Here is a 16288-nt window from a genome sequence, read left to right on the forward strand (position 1 = left end):
ATAATAAACTTATAATGTATTATATAAGCTTATACAATCATATCTAATACGACATACTACACGAGTGGAAATTCTACTTTTGTTGAAGAATTGAAGTTCCGTTGAACTTGTAATCAAGGTTAAATTTACGTTTTGAATTAATGGAAAGAAAATAAAAAAAAATAATCAAAAAATGATTAGTTTAATGTTTTTTTGTCTAATAATTTTTTTAAAATACAAAGCACCAGTAACATGTTTTAAATGCTATTCACATGAATATAATAAAATGGGAGGATGGCCCTAGGATCAATATACTTTGAATAATGCCTTTATGCCTCATTCAACAAACACTCAAGGATAGTTGACAAAATTAAAAGGTTCCATGGGTCTCCTCATTTTCAACCCTAATTGTATACTTTTATAGGCAACTAGTACCGGAAAGCAAGAAATCTTTATTCTTACTACTTTCAACAATTTTGTAGCGGCTCTAGAGCTAGCCTCCTTCCTAAGAGGAAGTCTTAGACACATTCGACAGACCCTCAACCTCCATTACGAAATATGACTAGAAAAAGAAAAATACAAACAAAGGGCATGAAGCAAGGGTTACCTGAGAAGTCAAAAGACGACGAGAAAAAAGGAACGCTGTAAGCAAGATTGAAGGCCAACTGGTGGAACAAAATTTTACCTAAAAGGTTGCAAAAGGTGTTAACATAAGCAAAAGTTCAAGCAGAAGATTGTTAAACGGGTTAATCAAACGCGCAGTTCCCATTTTAAACACCAAAATAAGATGACAATTGAAAAGACATGACATGAAAATCGGATGCGATCCAATAAACAACACCAAGTGAAGTGATCCAACAATACAAATTCAAATTTACACTACAAGAAAACTTGATGTCGCTGACAGCTTATTAACAATGTTTTGGTTGTGTGTGAGAAAACTTGGAGTTTGATGGTTTGATGATGTTAAGGAGGCTAATATCATGTACCATTACTTTAGGAGCACATGTCAAAAAGTTGACATCAACAATGTAAGGCTTACAAAAACTTACGTTTGTACCTTAGCTTAATATAGCTCTCAAGTTGGGGGAGAATTGTTCTAAGAAACTACCAAAGCCTAAAGATGACCTATCCCATTAAGATTTAAGCCTAAAGGGGAATATCTTTCTAACAATATGCACAAGGAAGGAACACCATGGATATGGTGAGAGGACAACACGTCCCTAGACTTCCACCTTTCTTTTAGCACTTGCAGGGCACATCTAAAGTACCACAAGTTCTCAAACCATCCAAACTGGATACTCTAATATAACCTCATTAGACTCATACATAGGTCACATACTTATTCTCTCTATGAGTGAGTGTCAAAGTCAAACTACTTTTTACAAATCATAGTGTTATATATGAACATACAGTTTTCTCAATCATCACATGCATTGGCAGTTATTTTTAACCGCTAATGTTTGCGATAGTTCAAAACCACCACTACTGCTTATGGTTAAATGTAAAGCATATAACTGTATGTTTATTTATCAGAACTATTTGTAAATATCTCATCACCTACAAAAAGGAGAAGCTACTCCAACATTCCTGTTACAAGAATAATGTGGTGAAATTAAACTTGGATCAAGCCATTTTGGACCGAACTTATCTAAATGACCCATGGAAATTCTGAGGTAAATCACTGTAGTTCTAGGTTGACCAATAACATTTAAGATAAGTAGAATTTCTAGCTCACTTATCTTACATATTATTAGTCCACCTTGTACTGAGGTTATTTAACAAAAGTTTTTTTATGATAATTTAGACAACTCATTTTTTACCATATATTTTTTTGGGTACATATTTTGGACCATATATAAAACAATAAGGATTTATACGTTTTTTTTTTCCACTTATCAACGCATTTAATGCATGTTTCCACTTCCTAATTTCTTAATCAACACTGGACAAATCTTATTAGCACAATCCTACTTCACATTAGCTATTGTTAGTAGATAGGAAAGTGCATAAATTGGGAGCAGTCCTATATAGCACAACAGTATTTGGCACGATAGTGCACGAGCTGCAGTTAGTGGCAGTTTAAAACCGCCAATAGTTTGCGGTGGCAGGTAAAAACGCAAGGTTTACACATTTCTGACGGTTTTATACCGCCACTAGTCTGTAGTGCAAAAAAAAACCACAAGCTGTACAGATTTCTTGCGGTTTAAAACCGCCAGAAACTTCCTCGTGCTCTTAACGTGCTTTCATCCTCGTGCACTCTATCATTATCCTTTAATTAGTTTGAACAAAAGCAAGATAGTGGTGGGAAGCATGATGAACGGATGATGTTCTCCACTTGAATCTGAAGTCAATAGCTACCTCTCAAAGTGTTGGTAGTGCTCATACATGGGGTCCGCACCATTTATGTTCTTTCAGTGTCTCCTTTAATTCCTTTGCTACCCTTAGTGCTATGCACTGTATTTAAAGCAGGGTATCAGTCTAGCCTGTATTTTGTATAAGCCAGGTCTCATCTTCATTTTAATTTTACAGTTTAACTTTAGCATGTAGTTTGTTATAGGTCAAATTTTAAAGTTTAAAGCCCTAACCCAATCTGGCCTGACCTAGTTACTACCATGCTTACAAGTTTATTTAATAGAAAGTTTTCTCTTGAAGAGATTAGTAGACTAGCCGATTAGTAGGCTTTTCTAAGCATTTTTTTAGTTTACATTATTAATTATTAATAAAAATAATATTATTAAAAAAGCCGGCCTATCATATCAAGACAGATAAACTTTTTTAATATCTTTTTTGTAAATAATTTTTTAATAACTTGAATCTAGTCTTTTTAGATAATCAGACTTAATAAAAAGTTAAGCCTGGATTTTTTAATAAATGGGTTAAGGCCTGACAAGACCTTTGATGGGTCAGGTTGTGGCCCCTAACGGGTTATTTGGCATACTTCCACTCCTATAATGAATAGAACTATAGGTGGTTGGTTCAGACAGTACATATTTTATTGGTAAGTAAAATCTTAAGTTTGAGTTTAATTGATAAATAGAAAATTCTAAGAAAGTTAGCCCTAACCCAGAATGTGAATATTTCCTACCCAAACAATATTGCCACTCGTAGAAAATACATGTCCTACACCCAAAAAAGAGTATAATGAATGCATTGAGGTCACTAACATTATAGAAAAAGAATGATGCACATACATTATAAAGTTTTTAAGAATGTATCACGTTAACTAATTAAATTAAATAAAAAACAAATTTTCTCACATTCTTAAAATTGAATTGGTCAACTGTGTAAATTTTTTCCACAATCAGTGCATAAATATTATTCCCATAACACAATATTAATTTGGTGGATATTTCATATATAATTTCTTTTTGTACATTTATATATTTACATTTTAGGATATACTTTTTTTTTACAGATTTGGATAACTTATACTTCAACCCAAAAATCAAAACCACCGAATTTGACTAAATCCATTTTCGCTATGGTTCAGCAATGATCCATCTATTCAAAACGCAATGTTCTAAGTAAAATATTTGGTTCAATTTTGTTCTTAATCTCTTATTATAAATATATCAAAGTGATTAGTTTTGTCAAAGTATTTTCTGAGTCTCGAAAGACAACTAAATTAGATGTAGACAAGTGTGGATTAAAAAGAAAACCTTTGTGTTGTTGCTTCCATTGAGGATGTTGGAATAAGTGGCGAGCCGAATCATCAAGGTGATGAATGTTACAGGAGAGACATTATATAACAATAAATTGAAAATTTATTAGTGGGCTTTGTTCCTCCAAATAAACAAAAATAAAAGTTTATTAGTTCAGACTTCAGATTGTAATAAAATATATGAACTTAGTATCGTAAATTTAAAGATTATTAAAATCTTGTTAAATGATTTTACGGTCAACATTACAATTTCATATTTAATCCTTTAATGTGTGTAACTCTTCACAAGAAGACATATTTCTTGAGTTATGGCTAGAAATATAATAACATAATATTTTTTAGACGAGTGTATTTACCGCCGATAGTAGTGACAAACCCCTCCGGCCCTTACTATGGGTGTTTATGCTAAATAAATGAGCTATGAAATGTGTTTCGTTCTCATATATACGAGGATTGAGGCCCCAAACACATATTAAGAAATGAGGTGAACAACCACCATACCACACCACATGGTTATAATAGTATAAAGTTAATCATGTGTATTTACCCGACAACTGAATAGTTAGATTAGGCCATGGTATATATTAGAGCCTTTATAATCAAATGGTTTAGAGTTAAAATTACCCAAAATTCAAGATTGAATGCAGAAGGAAATGAACCTAATTCATATAGTTACTTGTTATGAAGATCAAAAGTGAATGCCTATGTGCCAAATAGCTTGACTTAATCATTCTTTTCCCTCCTACTTTAATAAAAAGTTAAATTTCGGAATAATGTATTAGTCTATGAATTACCTAAGTTTAAACTGCAATAAACTCTTCCCTGAAAGGGTATGATTGAAAAATAATATAAAACTATTCATATTATACCTTCAACCACTTAAACCATTTGGGCACTTGGTTCAGAAGAGGATGTGGTTGTTGAAATGAGTAGTGTGGCTACATGACTTGTTTATGCATATTCCTTCGTATGTGGAAGACAAGAGTAGATTGAAGGTTATCTCAGGTAAACAGTTCTACATCCATCCAGCAGAGCTAGCATAGTTGTTAAGGTTTATTGAAGAAGCATTAAGTGTTAAGAGATAGTCACCAAACTCATCTATCAATTCATTTTTCAATTCAGATTTATCTACCCTACTCTGCTATTTCTGATTTACTATTGTTATTCATTACCCATTCCTTTCATGGTATCTGGAGTTTGAAACTCCTCTTCAATGGAGTACACTACTAGAAAAAATGTTATAAGTTACGATATGATACCCAAGAAGTGGAAGTTAAGCTCACTCCCCTTCATGATTTCTGCCAAATAAGACAGTTAGTTTTGCCACGTCAAGCATTTCTTGCATTTTTCTTTGTAGCATATAGCAGTGCTGCAGTTACATCTATCCTCAAGAACATGAAGGCCATGTTCAAGCCACTTCATACAGGGCATTAACAACCTCATTAATTAACTTTATGCTTCATCTCTAGGTTGTTGGGAAGTAGTGTCTATTACTCCCATAAGAAGCAAGAACAAAGAAGCACATAAAGACAATTTGGTGTATTTTGAATTTCATCCTCCATTATTTTGTCAAATCACAGCAATACCAGATGACTGGTACTACTTCTATCAATTTCATCTTCAATATGTGCATTCTTACTTCTTAGCTCAAACTCTCATTTTCTGCAGCAATTTATAAATTCTGTGAATAAAGTGTTAGCATGAAATTTTACATATCTTTTACAATTCTTATTTGCAGTGTTCTCCCTTTGGCTTTGCAGACTAGGAGCCTTTTTGGATACATGCTTATTGGAGTCTACTAGAAAATGCATCAAATTAACTTTAATAAGTACTCTTTGGTTTGCTTCCAAACAGGTAGTAGGTCACCATGCATCTGCAACTCTAGAGCACTTTCTAAATACTTGTAAGATTCCATTGCTTGATAAAAGTGCCATGTAATTCGATCACGCTAACTATTACAGAAAGTCTCATGTATTACTATCAATAGCATCAACCATAATTTGCATTGAACACCCAGAATGGCTTCTAATGGTTTCACTTATAATATCAGCTGTTTATACGCATATTCTATTCAATGTGATATCTTTGTGAAAACATGAAAAACACAAATCTATTTCACTAAATATGCTTTCATTGAATTTAAGGACATGGTTGAACTCCATATAGAAAGCAAGATCAAAGGCGACAAATTTTGAACCCCTCTCTCAAATCTAATGGCAATCACTAAAGACAAATCTGCCCCAACATGGCACCATTTAGAGAAAACAAAAACACTACAAAGCTTTCTTGACTCTTAAAATTTCTGGGATGAAGCTTTCATAACAGTTACTTACATTTTAAATAGATTTCCATCTTCAGCAATTTCCAATCTTATACCTTATACAAAACTTTTACCCACCCCCAAACTAGTCCTCTCCCAATGCATATTTGGTGGTGCTTGGCTACTTCTAGGCCCTACAACAGTTACAAATGGCAATATAGATAATAGATTCACTGAGAGTACATTCCAGGCTATGATTCCATCACAAAAATACAGGTCCTTTGCACCAGATGGCATACTACAAGTTTCAGAAAATGTCATTATAATGAGTACGTTTGGAATGGTGTCGCACACAATTCAAAGTTACAGTAAATTCAGAAGCTACACTTTGTAGTTTCTCCCCATAAGTGATTATGAAACTTTCCACTGCAAAACTGAACAAAAACACTTTAAGTTTATCATAGTCCTGCGGTTCAACAACTTCTTTGTTCTAATCATAAATATGTGAATGTGGTTACCAATTTGGCAATTCCCACTTCCTTTATGACTTTCTCTTCTGCTATAAGTTCACCTGATCAACAAACAAATAGTGCTTATGATTATGAGCTGAGCAACATGCACCATCTCCCATGTCTACTTCTCCCTTACTTCTTGACACAACTGGTCCTGAAAAAAACATTGTTACACTGAAAAAAACATTGTTACCCTATCACTGCATGTCTGCATCCATGCTACCTCACTTCCTAAGATCTTGCTTACTCATTCAAAAACGACCTTCATTTAAGAAGCTTTAAATGGCCCTCATTGTAAAAAAGCTACCCAAGTAGAAGATGTGGATCACTACTTCAACAATATTTCATTTTATTCTTACTCTCTCCAGCACTATATCACACATTCACACCTCTCCTCTGCTGAACGCATGTTCAGCTGTAAAAGTAAGGGTGTGTTCAGCTATCTATTTGTATAAGTATAAATGGGCGTTCATATGCACTTCAAAACAAAAAAGTAAAAATAACATTTCTTCTAGATTGGAATGAAATTCCATTAACCATACACCAAATTGGTGTCGAAAAACACACAAAGAATGTTCCTTTAAACATGTTCTCAATCATGAACCACAAATAGGGCGGCTGCAAATAATAGTTTACTTATAACCTGTTAATATCATGCTGGAAGAAGAAAAATAAGTCATAAGGAAATGAAATTAAGATTCGATACCTATTTCCTGTTGAATGATATTTATTGAATTCGATCCATGTTTAAAAACACTAAGGTCCAACAAATATTTTACAGTTTGAGTACTAATAGCCTTATAAATACTGTAATAACTGACAGAAGCAATTATTAACATCCTTATACATGATTTTCTAGAACAGGAAAGAAAGATGGATCCCAAAAGAAAATAAGAATAGCTTAAATGAAGTGTTTGGCAAGGGAATAGAACAGAACAAAATCTAACTTGATGAACAGAACAGAATCTATGTTTGTTTTGTCCTAACTTGTTGACTAAACACTACCTAAGTTTTAACAGCTGGTCAGCAAAATTGTTCATACAATCTTCTAATAATATATAATAAATTGACACTATAAAGAAAACTCTTCATAAATACCCACTATAATATTTATTCATTTATAATGATTTAGCAATCAATGATTTGAAGACAGCTTTAAAAAAATTTATACATGCGCCAGAATAAATGAAGATTAAAAGAAGATAAAAGCAAAGAAAAACTAATGACTATATAATCCCAAGACTTCCATTAATCACCAGAGACTATTCAATTTATCACAAAAGCTATTGAAATATTTGGAATGAAACGAGCAGATAATTTAAGCCATTCTGAGACACCAACAACCTTTTTCATTCATTGAACGATATACAATTCAATATCCAAAGTGGCAAAGAAGCTCATAGCCTAACTAGCTCACTATTTCTTTAGGCCTGAAAGAGAAATAAAACCTAACACTAGCAGATGCTAAATGAAGGATTTAAAGCCAAAAAGAAAATTGGTAGTTTGAGCTAACACATTTATTGACTGTTACCAATTTGAATATTCTCAACATGAAGAATCATCGTGTGACTTAGAAGCAACAGCTTGCGCACGTCTTGTCTTTAAATCATCAATATAATTCTGATAGATATATGAAGCAAAACCCCAGATAGCCAAAAGCATGGAAATTATCTTCACCCCATTCATCTTATCATGAAAAACAATAACAGAAGCAATAGGAGTTACTGCCAAAGAGACAGTACTGATAACATTGGAGTAGAGAGAAGACACTAGGAAAATCAAGCCAACAACACCAACAGAACAAACCTGCCATGCCACCGCAGTCCAAACCAAAGTCAACACGTAAGCAACTTCTCCCTTCTTAAAACCCTCCATTTCTCCATGCAAACTGTGCCATTCCCCACTCGCAAAGAGGCCTATGGTGGAAGCACAAGTGGCAACGAGCGATGTGTATATTTGCATTTCCAAAACAACAGAAAATGTTTCCTTTTTCAGAACCTTATCAAAGGACAGTTGCATTAGGGAAAGTATAAGAGAGTAAAGTGCAGAAGCTCCAAGGGTAACAAGGAAACCAACAATGTATTTACCCTGGGATAAACCATCTGGTTTATCCGAGTCTTCATTAACAGCAAGGAGGGAAGCAGAAAAAGTGAGAACCACTGTCGAGTTTATAATCAAAGCGGTGAACTTTTGAGAATTGATGAAATAGGAGAAAACCGCATTAAAAGCTAACTGGGATGCACAAATCAGTGAATAAGTAGAAGCAGAGAGGTATAAGAGTCCAGTAGAGTACATCATATTGTCAGCAGCAATTAGGACTCCCAGAACAAAATATATCAAAACAATAACTTTGAAGGAAGGCGGAGCCGAAGAAGTTGAAGCCTCGCTAGATGAAGGAATTGCAAAGAATGGAATGAACAGGATTGGGAAGGCAGCAGTTTGGACTAAAGTAGCTATCCATTTACTATTTCCACCCTGGTCATAATAAAATCTTCCGAGGATAACCGCAGCGGATTGGCCTATAATAAGAAAGGCTATGCTGAGTGCCACCATAAACCACCACTGCCAACGCTTATACTTATCAAATGGTAATTCAGAACTTGGTCCAGCTAAGATCATCGGTTCTTCATTATCTGTAATTGGAAGAAACACTAAACTTAATATCATCTTTAAGACTTTAAAAGTAACAACAAGAACATAAAAAGAAAAGTAAATGCAAGAAAGAAAAAGGAAAAAAGATACAGAAGCACTTAAATTCAATACATAAGCACAATAGTAAACCTATGCACATAGGTTAGGATTTGAATATAGGTATATACCAAGGTTCACTCACCATTCCATCATAATAGTATAAGTTTTGGTTAGGATATTATGATGGAAGGGTAAAGTTTCACCAGCATATACTTATTATGCTGGTATATAACAATATTGTTAATCACCATACCAAGGTGCATATTATGATGGAAGGGTAAAGTTTTGGATAAACAATATTTTGTCAATCCTATGTTTCGCTGAAAGTGAAACCCAAACCACATTAAATGACTTGAAATTGGCTCTCAAATTATAATTTTTACCGGTAATGGCATCATATGTCACAAACACCAAGGAAAGATATTAAAGGACCTAACGTGGTTTTCATTGATTTGAGAAAGACATGATAAAGTATCCAAAGATGACTTAAAGAAGATTACAAATTGCTTATATTTGAATAATTAAATATATGTATCAGGGGACCATGGTCAGTGTCAGAACACAAGAAAGGAATATAGAGATTTCCCCATGCACCAAAGTTCGATTTTGAGCTCTTATCTTTTTATGTTGGTTTTTGACATGATTACTAAATATATCTAAACGATGCCATGACGTTTATTTTCTTGCCTATGATATAGTTTTATTTGTATACTCAAGAGAATAAATAAATATGGTGAGATACCAAATATGAAGATAAGCCTTGAAAATGCATGGCTACCGCATAAGTACACAAGAATATATTGAATGCAAGTTTAAGAAGAGACATACAAGTTCTAACTCCGGTGAGACTTGGAATACATACGATACCATAAATCTCAAGCTTCAAGTAACTTGGGTTCATTATATAAAATGATAAAGAAATAGAGGGAAATGTCAATATTAGAATTTTACTAATGTGGATGAAATGAAAGAATGCTTTGATCGTAATATGCCATTCAAAAAGAATCACTTATCACTCAAGTTTAAAAGAATTTTTCTGCACTGTTATAAGACTTGCAATGTGGAATGAGACTGACTGTTTATTAGGAGTTACTTGCTCCTAGTTTGTTGTAAGTTGTACTGATTCAGTTTAGTTAGTGATTGTTATATGTTTGGCTGTAACAACTTTTCATTCAGTTAATACAATAGATATTTTCTCTCTGTTCATATCACTCTCAATATGGTATGGGCAGTAAAACGCCAATAAGAAAGTAAACTTAGATTCAGAAAGATAAACATGCTATGATCAATAAGTATAATTAAGTGATTACATGAGATAAGATACGATTAGAAATATAACTATTAGAGAAAGATAAAGATGGGGAACTCCTATTGTAGAAAAGATGGTAGAGTCCTGTCTTAAATGGTTTGTTCATGTGCGGAAAAAACCTAAGGAAACACCACTAATGACAGTTTACCAAATGGAGGATAGCTGAGTAGTTAATGATAGAGGGAGACAGAGGAAAACTATATGCCAAAACATAAAGAGAGGTTTAGAAGTAAATGGTTTGCTGATAAACTATAGACCAAAACATTAAGAGGTGTTTAGAAGTAAAGGGTGACAAAAAAAACTATAAGCCAATTCACTAAGGTGGACTTAGAGGTGTGAGCTCAACACATGACAGGGTACTATGCTATCATTTTGATTCACAAAGCTCGCCCCACCCGTTTGTTTGGTTTGCCGTTCTTATGCGGTACATGAAAACTTCAACTGAAAACACTCAAACGTGAAAGGAACCCTTTACTTCCATTGGCTTGAATACGCTTTCATGTTGATCTCAACTTGAATCTAAACACACCCCTAGTCGGGGAAAATGATTGATTGTGTTGGTGATCAATAAATAACATTAATTTGGTCCTTACAAACAGTAAATTTTGCACTATATTGATGTCAAAGAAAACATCAGTGGCCACAGAAAGCTAACTGAAAACATGGAGGAAACTTAGAGTTTGACCAACCAAGAGAACAATATTGGCGCAAATACATTCATATACACATATAACCGTCCATAAAGATCAATTTTTTGAGGACAACCAGAACAACCCAAAACACAAAACATTAAATGAACATGCAAAAATTCTCCATACCCACTTCATTTAATGACTCAATCAATTCAAAAAACAGAGCAATTAAAAAAACAGAGCAATTCAATAAACAGAGCAATCAGAAAGAAATAAAAATCAAAACCCAGGAACAAAATCACGTAAAATCAATCATGTTCAGTGGAAAACCCATATGTTAATTTGGAATTCAATTAGCTGAATGAAACTGTAGTTACCCGTCATGGTGATTTGATCAGGTGCAACGAAGAAGCTTTTGAGCGTCGAAATTGAAGGAAGGGTTTCTATTTTTCAAAGGGGTATTACTATTGCGGAGAAGAAAGACAAACAAGTGACGTAGCGAACATGAACATGGCCCATGCTGTGAATGAAATCGTGAAATGAATCGAATTCGATTCAAAGGTTTGGTTCATAGGTAGCAAATTGGCAATTCTTGTTTGTTCTTTGATCACGTGACACCGCTTAAAGCGAATATAACAGTTGACTTGAGTAGGAATGGTCCATATTTTACGGGCGAATTGGGTTTTTATGTGAGAGTTAAGGAAATATCTTTTTTTTGAACTGAAAGAAATCATTAGTTATGAGTCAATTGATTTAAGGCTTAATTGCAACTTTGGTCCCTGACGTTTACCAATTCTCCGATTTTAGTCCCTCACCTAATTTAATTACACAGATGGTCCCTGACTTTGTTGGTCGTCTGCAACGTTGCTCCTGCCGTTTATTGGTTAACGGAGGAGGCTTACTCGGATGTCCAATTGGAGAGAGAAAGAAGGACTGAAGAGAGAGGGAAGCATGCGAGTTGCACGTGAGACCTGCAACGGTCATCTTCTACCATCTTCCTCCTTAAAAAACAGAGCACCGTGAGGAAGATGTTTCGAAGCTTGAGATTGAGCGAAAAGGGAAGAGATAAAGAACGAACGAGGCCCTAGAGGCAAGGAAGAAGATTGAATCAGTTGCTGGTCTCTTTCTCTCTCCAATTCGACTTCCACATCAGCTAAGTGACCATCCACGTAAACCTTCTCTATTGACAAATAAACGGTAGGACCAACGTTGCAGACGACCAGCTAAGTCAGGGATTATCCGTGTAATTAAATTAGGTGTGGGACTAAAATCGTGGAATGGGTAAACGTCAGGGACCAAAGTTGCAACTAAGCCTTGATTTAATTATCAACGGTCAAGATTTTTTATTAAGTTTGTTTTACAATGAATACTTATGCAAGAGTTTGAGAGAGCTTATCTAAAGAATTTATGGTATATGTTTTCACTTTTCAGCTTATTTTCAGAAGTTGCTGAGATTAGCATATGTATAAAGACTTATACCTACCTATAATCTATTTTGAGGTTATCATATTAGCTCATGATTAAGCGCTTATGTAATAAGTGATTATTGCGATAAGTATGTTCCAATAATAATAGCTATGCTCATGTGTTCAGCATTTACCAATTCCACTCCCTTTATGCCTTTATCTACTGCTATACGTTCATCTGATCAACACATAAATTGTGCTTATGATTATGAGCTGAGCAACATGCACCATTTCCCATATCTACTTCTCCCTTACTTCTTGACACAACTGGCATTGCAAATAGCACGCTTGACACTATAAAGAAAACCCTTCATAAATAGAAATATTTAGTCCTTTATACTGATTTAGCAATCAATGATTAGAAAATAGCTTTAAAAAATGTATAATAACACCAGAATAAATTAAGAAAAAAGAAGATAAAAGGAAAGAAAACCTAACAACAATAATCCCAAGACTTCCAAAGTTCCAATAATCACCAGAAACTATTCAAAATATCATAAAAGCAAGAATCAAAAGAGCAGAGAATTTAAGCCCTTCTGAGAGACCTTTTCATTCAACATCCAGAGTGGCCAAGAACCTCATAACCTAACTAGCTCACTATTTCTTTAAGCCTGAAAGAGAAATAGAATCTAAGACTAGCAGCTGCTCACTGAAGGACTAATTAAAGCCAAAAAGATTAGAAGGAAAGAAAGTACTTTGAGCAAAGACATTCGTTGATTGTTCCCAGTTTGAATATTCTCAACAGGAAGAACCATTGCTTGACTTAGAAACAACAGCTTGCGCGCGTCTTGCCTTTAAATCATCAATATAATTCTGATAGATATAAGAGGCCAAACCCCAGATAGCCACAAGCATGGAAATTATCTTCACCCCATTCATCTTATCATGGAACACTATAACAGAAACAATAGGAGTTACTGTCAAGGAGACAGTACTGATAACATTGGAGAAGAGCGAAGACACTAGGAAAATCAAGCCAACAGCACCAACAGAACAAACCTGCCACGCTACTGCGGTCCACACCAAAGTCAACACATAAGAAGCTTCTCCCTTGTGAAAACCCTCCATTTCTCTGTGCAAACCGCGCCATTCCCCGCTTGCTAATAGGCCTATGGTGCAAGCACAAGTAGCGACGAGAGATGTGTATATTTGCATTTCCAAAACAACAGAAAATGTTTCCTTTTTCAGAACCTTCTCAAAGGACAGTTGCATTAGGCAAAGTATAAGAGAGTAAAGTGCAGAAGCTCCAAGGGTAACAAGGCAACCAACAATGTAATTCCCTTTGGATAAACCTGATGGTTCATCTGAGTCTTCATTAACAACAAGTAGGGAAGCAGATAAAGTGAGAACCACTGTAGAGTTTATGATCAAAGCAGTGAACTTATGAGAATTGATGAAATAGGAGAAAACCGCATTGAAAGCTAACTGGGAAGCACAAATCAGTGAATAAGTAGAAGCAGAGAGGTATAAGAGTCCAGTAGAGTACATCATATTGTCAGCAGCAATTAGGACTCCTAGAACAAAAGTTATCAAAACAAGAACTTTGATGGAAGGTGGAGGAGCCGAAGAAGCTGAAGCCTCGCGAGACGAAGGAATTGAAAATAATGGAATGAGCAGGATTGGGAAGGCAGCAGTTTGGACTAAAGTAGCCATCCATTTACTACTTCCACCTTGTTCATAATAAAATCTTCCGAGGATAACCGCAGCTGATTCGCCTATAATAAGAAAGGTTATTCTGATTGCCACCATAAGCCACCACTGCCAACGCTTATACTTATCAAATGGTAATTCAGAACTTGTTACAGCTAAGATCACAGGTTCTTCTTTATCTGCAATTGAAAGCAGAAGTCTTCTTTATGTATTTTAAAATTAAACACAAGAACATCCAAAGAAAAGTAAGCACGTTTTGGCTATAGAGAAGCTTCCGTGAGTAGCTTCTAGGTGCCAAAATTGATGTTGAGAAAAAATAAAAAACTGATCAAAACATGTTATAAAGAAAAAGGAAAAAATAAATGCAGAAGCATTTAAACTCAATACATAAGTACAACAGTAATATTATACATATAGGTTAGGATTTGAATATAGGTATATACCAAGGTTCGTTCACATGGAAGAAAGGTGATTTGGTATAACTTGTACTTATTAAGTATGATGGAAGGCTAAAATTTTGATTAACAATATTATGTTTTGACCTTCGTTTGGATTGAGGGAAGAGGATGGAGTGGAATGGAATGGAAGAGAGGAGCAACAGAACCCTTGTTTGTTTTATTTAAAATTTAATGGAATGGAGTGAAACTCAATGTTACATGTTTCATCAAATACCACTCTTTTCCTCAATTTTGTTACCCTAAATTTGGGAGGAATGGGATAGAGCACAAAACTGATCCTTTAATAAAATTATAAAAATACTAATTTGCCCTCTAATAAACCCTTTCTAAACTCAAGATTTTTGTGATAATCGTGATTATTTTCCCTTCCTGCTTTTCTACTTCTCGTTTTTGTGCTAAAGCTGAGGGCTGACTGAGAAGATGAAGAAGGTTTAGTGGATGGAGAGATGATGAGAATGATGCATGCGACATTTCAAAGTAAGATGAGTTTGAGAAACTAAGTCTTCCTATTTTGGAACGTGTGAACGGACCTTTAAAAATGACACTTGCAGAAGCAGATCTTGCAGTTGAGATTTGAGAATGTATATATGGTTGAGGTGGTTTTCTAGGTCTCATGTAGCAAAGCATAAACAAACTTTGGCAGATTTTTTTAAAAAGGAGCCTAGGAGCTCGTACAAGAGTTTCAAGTAAAGTTGTTTACATTCTATTCTCTGTTTAGAGAGGCACCTTTGACATGTTTTAAGCTTATTCATGCAATTAGTGTTTTTAAACTAAGTATTTTAGATCTCTCAAAAAAAAAAACTAAGTATTTTAGGAATAAACAAATTAAACCGTTCGTTATCTAAACAATAGAGTGGTAAATTTATTCCATTTCATCATATAATGTACAAATAATGGAAAATAAATTTTATTTCGTTCCATATCATTCTGTTATGTTCCATTCCATTCCGTTCCTATGTTCCATTAATCCAAATATACTTGTGTAAATAAAAAGACAATCCAATGTTTCGCAGAAAGTAAAACCCAAATTATAAGATACTCTATAGATTTTTCATGACATTAAGTGACTTGAAATTAGTTCTCAAATAATAATTTTTTTCTCGTAATGACCATCTATAGATGTTTTAAAAAGATTTAGAATTGCTTACATTAAGAATAATAAAGAATTTGGTTCTAAGTGAACTCACTTTAGAATATAAAGTAAGCATCACAATCATTGATTGAGTTTAATGGTTCTGTTACTTACTTTCCTCTATAAAATGAGTCATCTCACTTTAACGTAGGCGGATCCGAATGACTAATGATAAGAAACTCTCTTTCAAAAAAAATGATAGGAAACTCAGTAAAAAGCCAATAATAAAGTGAACTTAGTTAGATAATAAACATGCAGCATGCTATGATCGAAAAGTGATTAAAAAGACATTCATACATACACTTAACAGTCACTAAAGATAAAAAAAATTGGTGACAATCCGAACTACCCAAGACATGAAATTTCAAAAACACAGAGCAACCAGACCATACAACCAAAACAATAAAAATTGAAGGCATAACCAAACCATATAAATGAAGCTCTAGAGAGAGTGACATGTTGTTGAGAAGCTTTTGGCCCTCGAACACTCCAAGAAGGAATAGTAAGAGTGAGAGAAGTGGAGAAGTGACCTGAA

At 34.3% G+C, this 16288-nt stretch overlaps 2 protein-coding genes across 2 annotated transcripts; both read right to left on the minus strand.

Annotated features, from left to right (window-relative positions):
• Positions 1–7747: 7747 nt before the first annotated feature.
• LOC130728389 (probable purine permease 11) lies at positions 7748–11699 on the minus strand. The gene is made up of 2 exons (XM_057579850.1): positions 11425–11699; positions 7748–9048 (listed from the first exon to the last, which is right to left on the minus strand). Exons 1-2 carry the CDS (start codon positions 11429–11431, stop codon positions 7961–7963), a joined length of 1095 nt encoding a protein of 364 aa, XP_057435833.1. The 5' UTR covers positions 11432–11699; the 3' UTR covers positions 7748–7960.
• A 1221-nt stretch (positions 11700–12920) lies between these two features.
• On the minus strand, positions 12921–14353 carry LOC130732324 (probable purine permease 11). The gene has a single exon (XM_057584393.1). It carries the CDS (start codon positions 14260–14262, stop codon positions 13252–13254), a length of 1011 nt encoding a protein of 336 aa, XP_057440376.1. The 5' UTR covers positions 14263–14353; the 3' UTR covers positions 12921–13251.
• Between the last annotated feature and the right edge of the window lie 1935 nt (positions 14354–16288).

Source organism: Lotus japonicus, chromosome 1 (assembly GCF_012489685.1).
Source record: "Lotus japonicus ecotype B-129 chromosome 1, LjGifu_v1.2".
NCBI lineage: Eukaryota > Viridiplantae > Streptophyta > Magnoliopsida > Fabales > Fabaceae > Lotus > Lotus japonicus.

Coding starts and splice junctions, on each gene's coding strand:
- LOC130732324 (XM_057584393.1), bottom strand. CDS start 14,262: ATGGTGGCAATCAGAATAACCTTTCTTATTATAGGCGAATCAGCTGCG.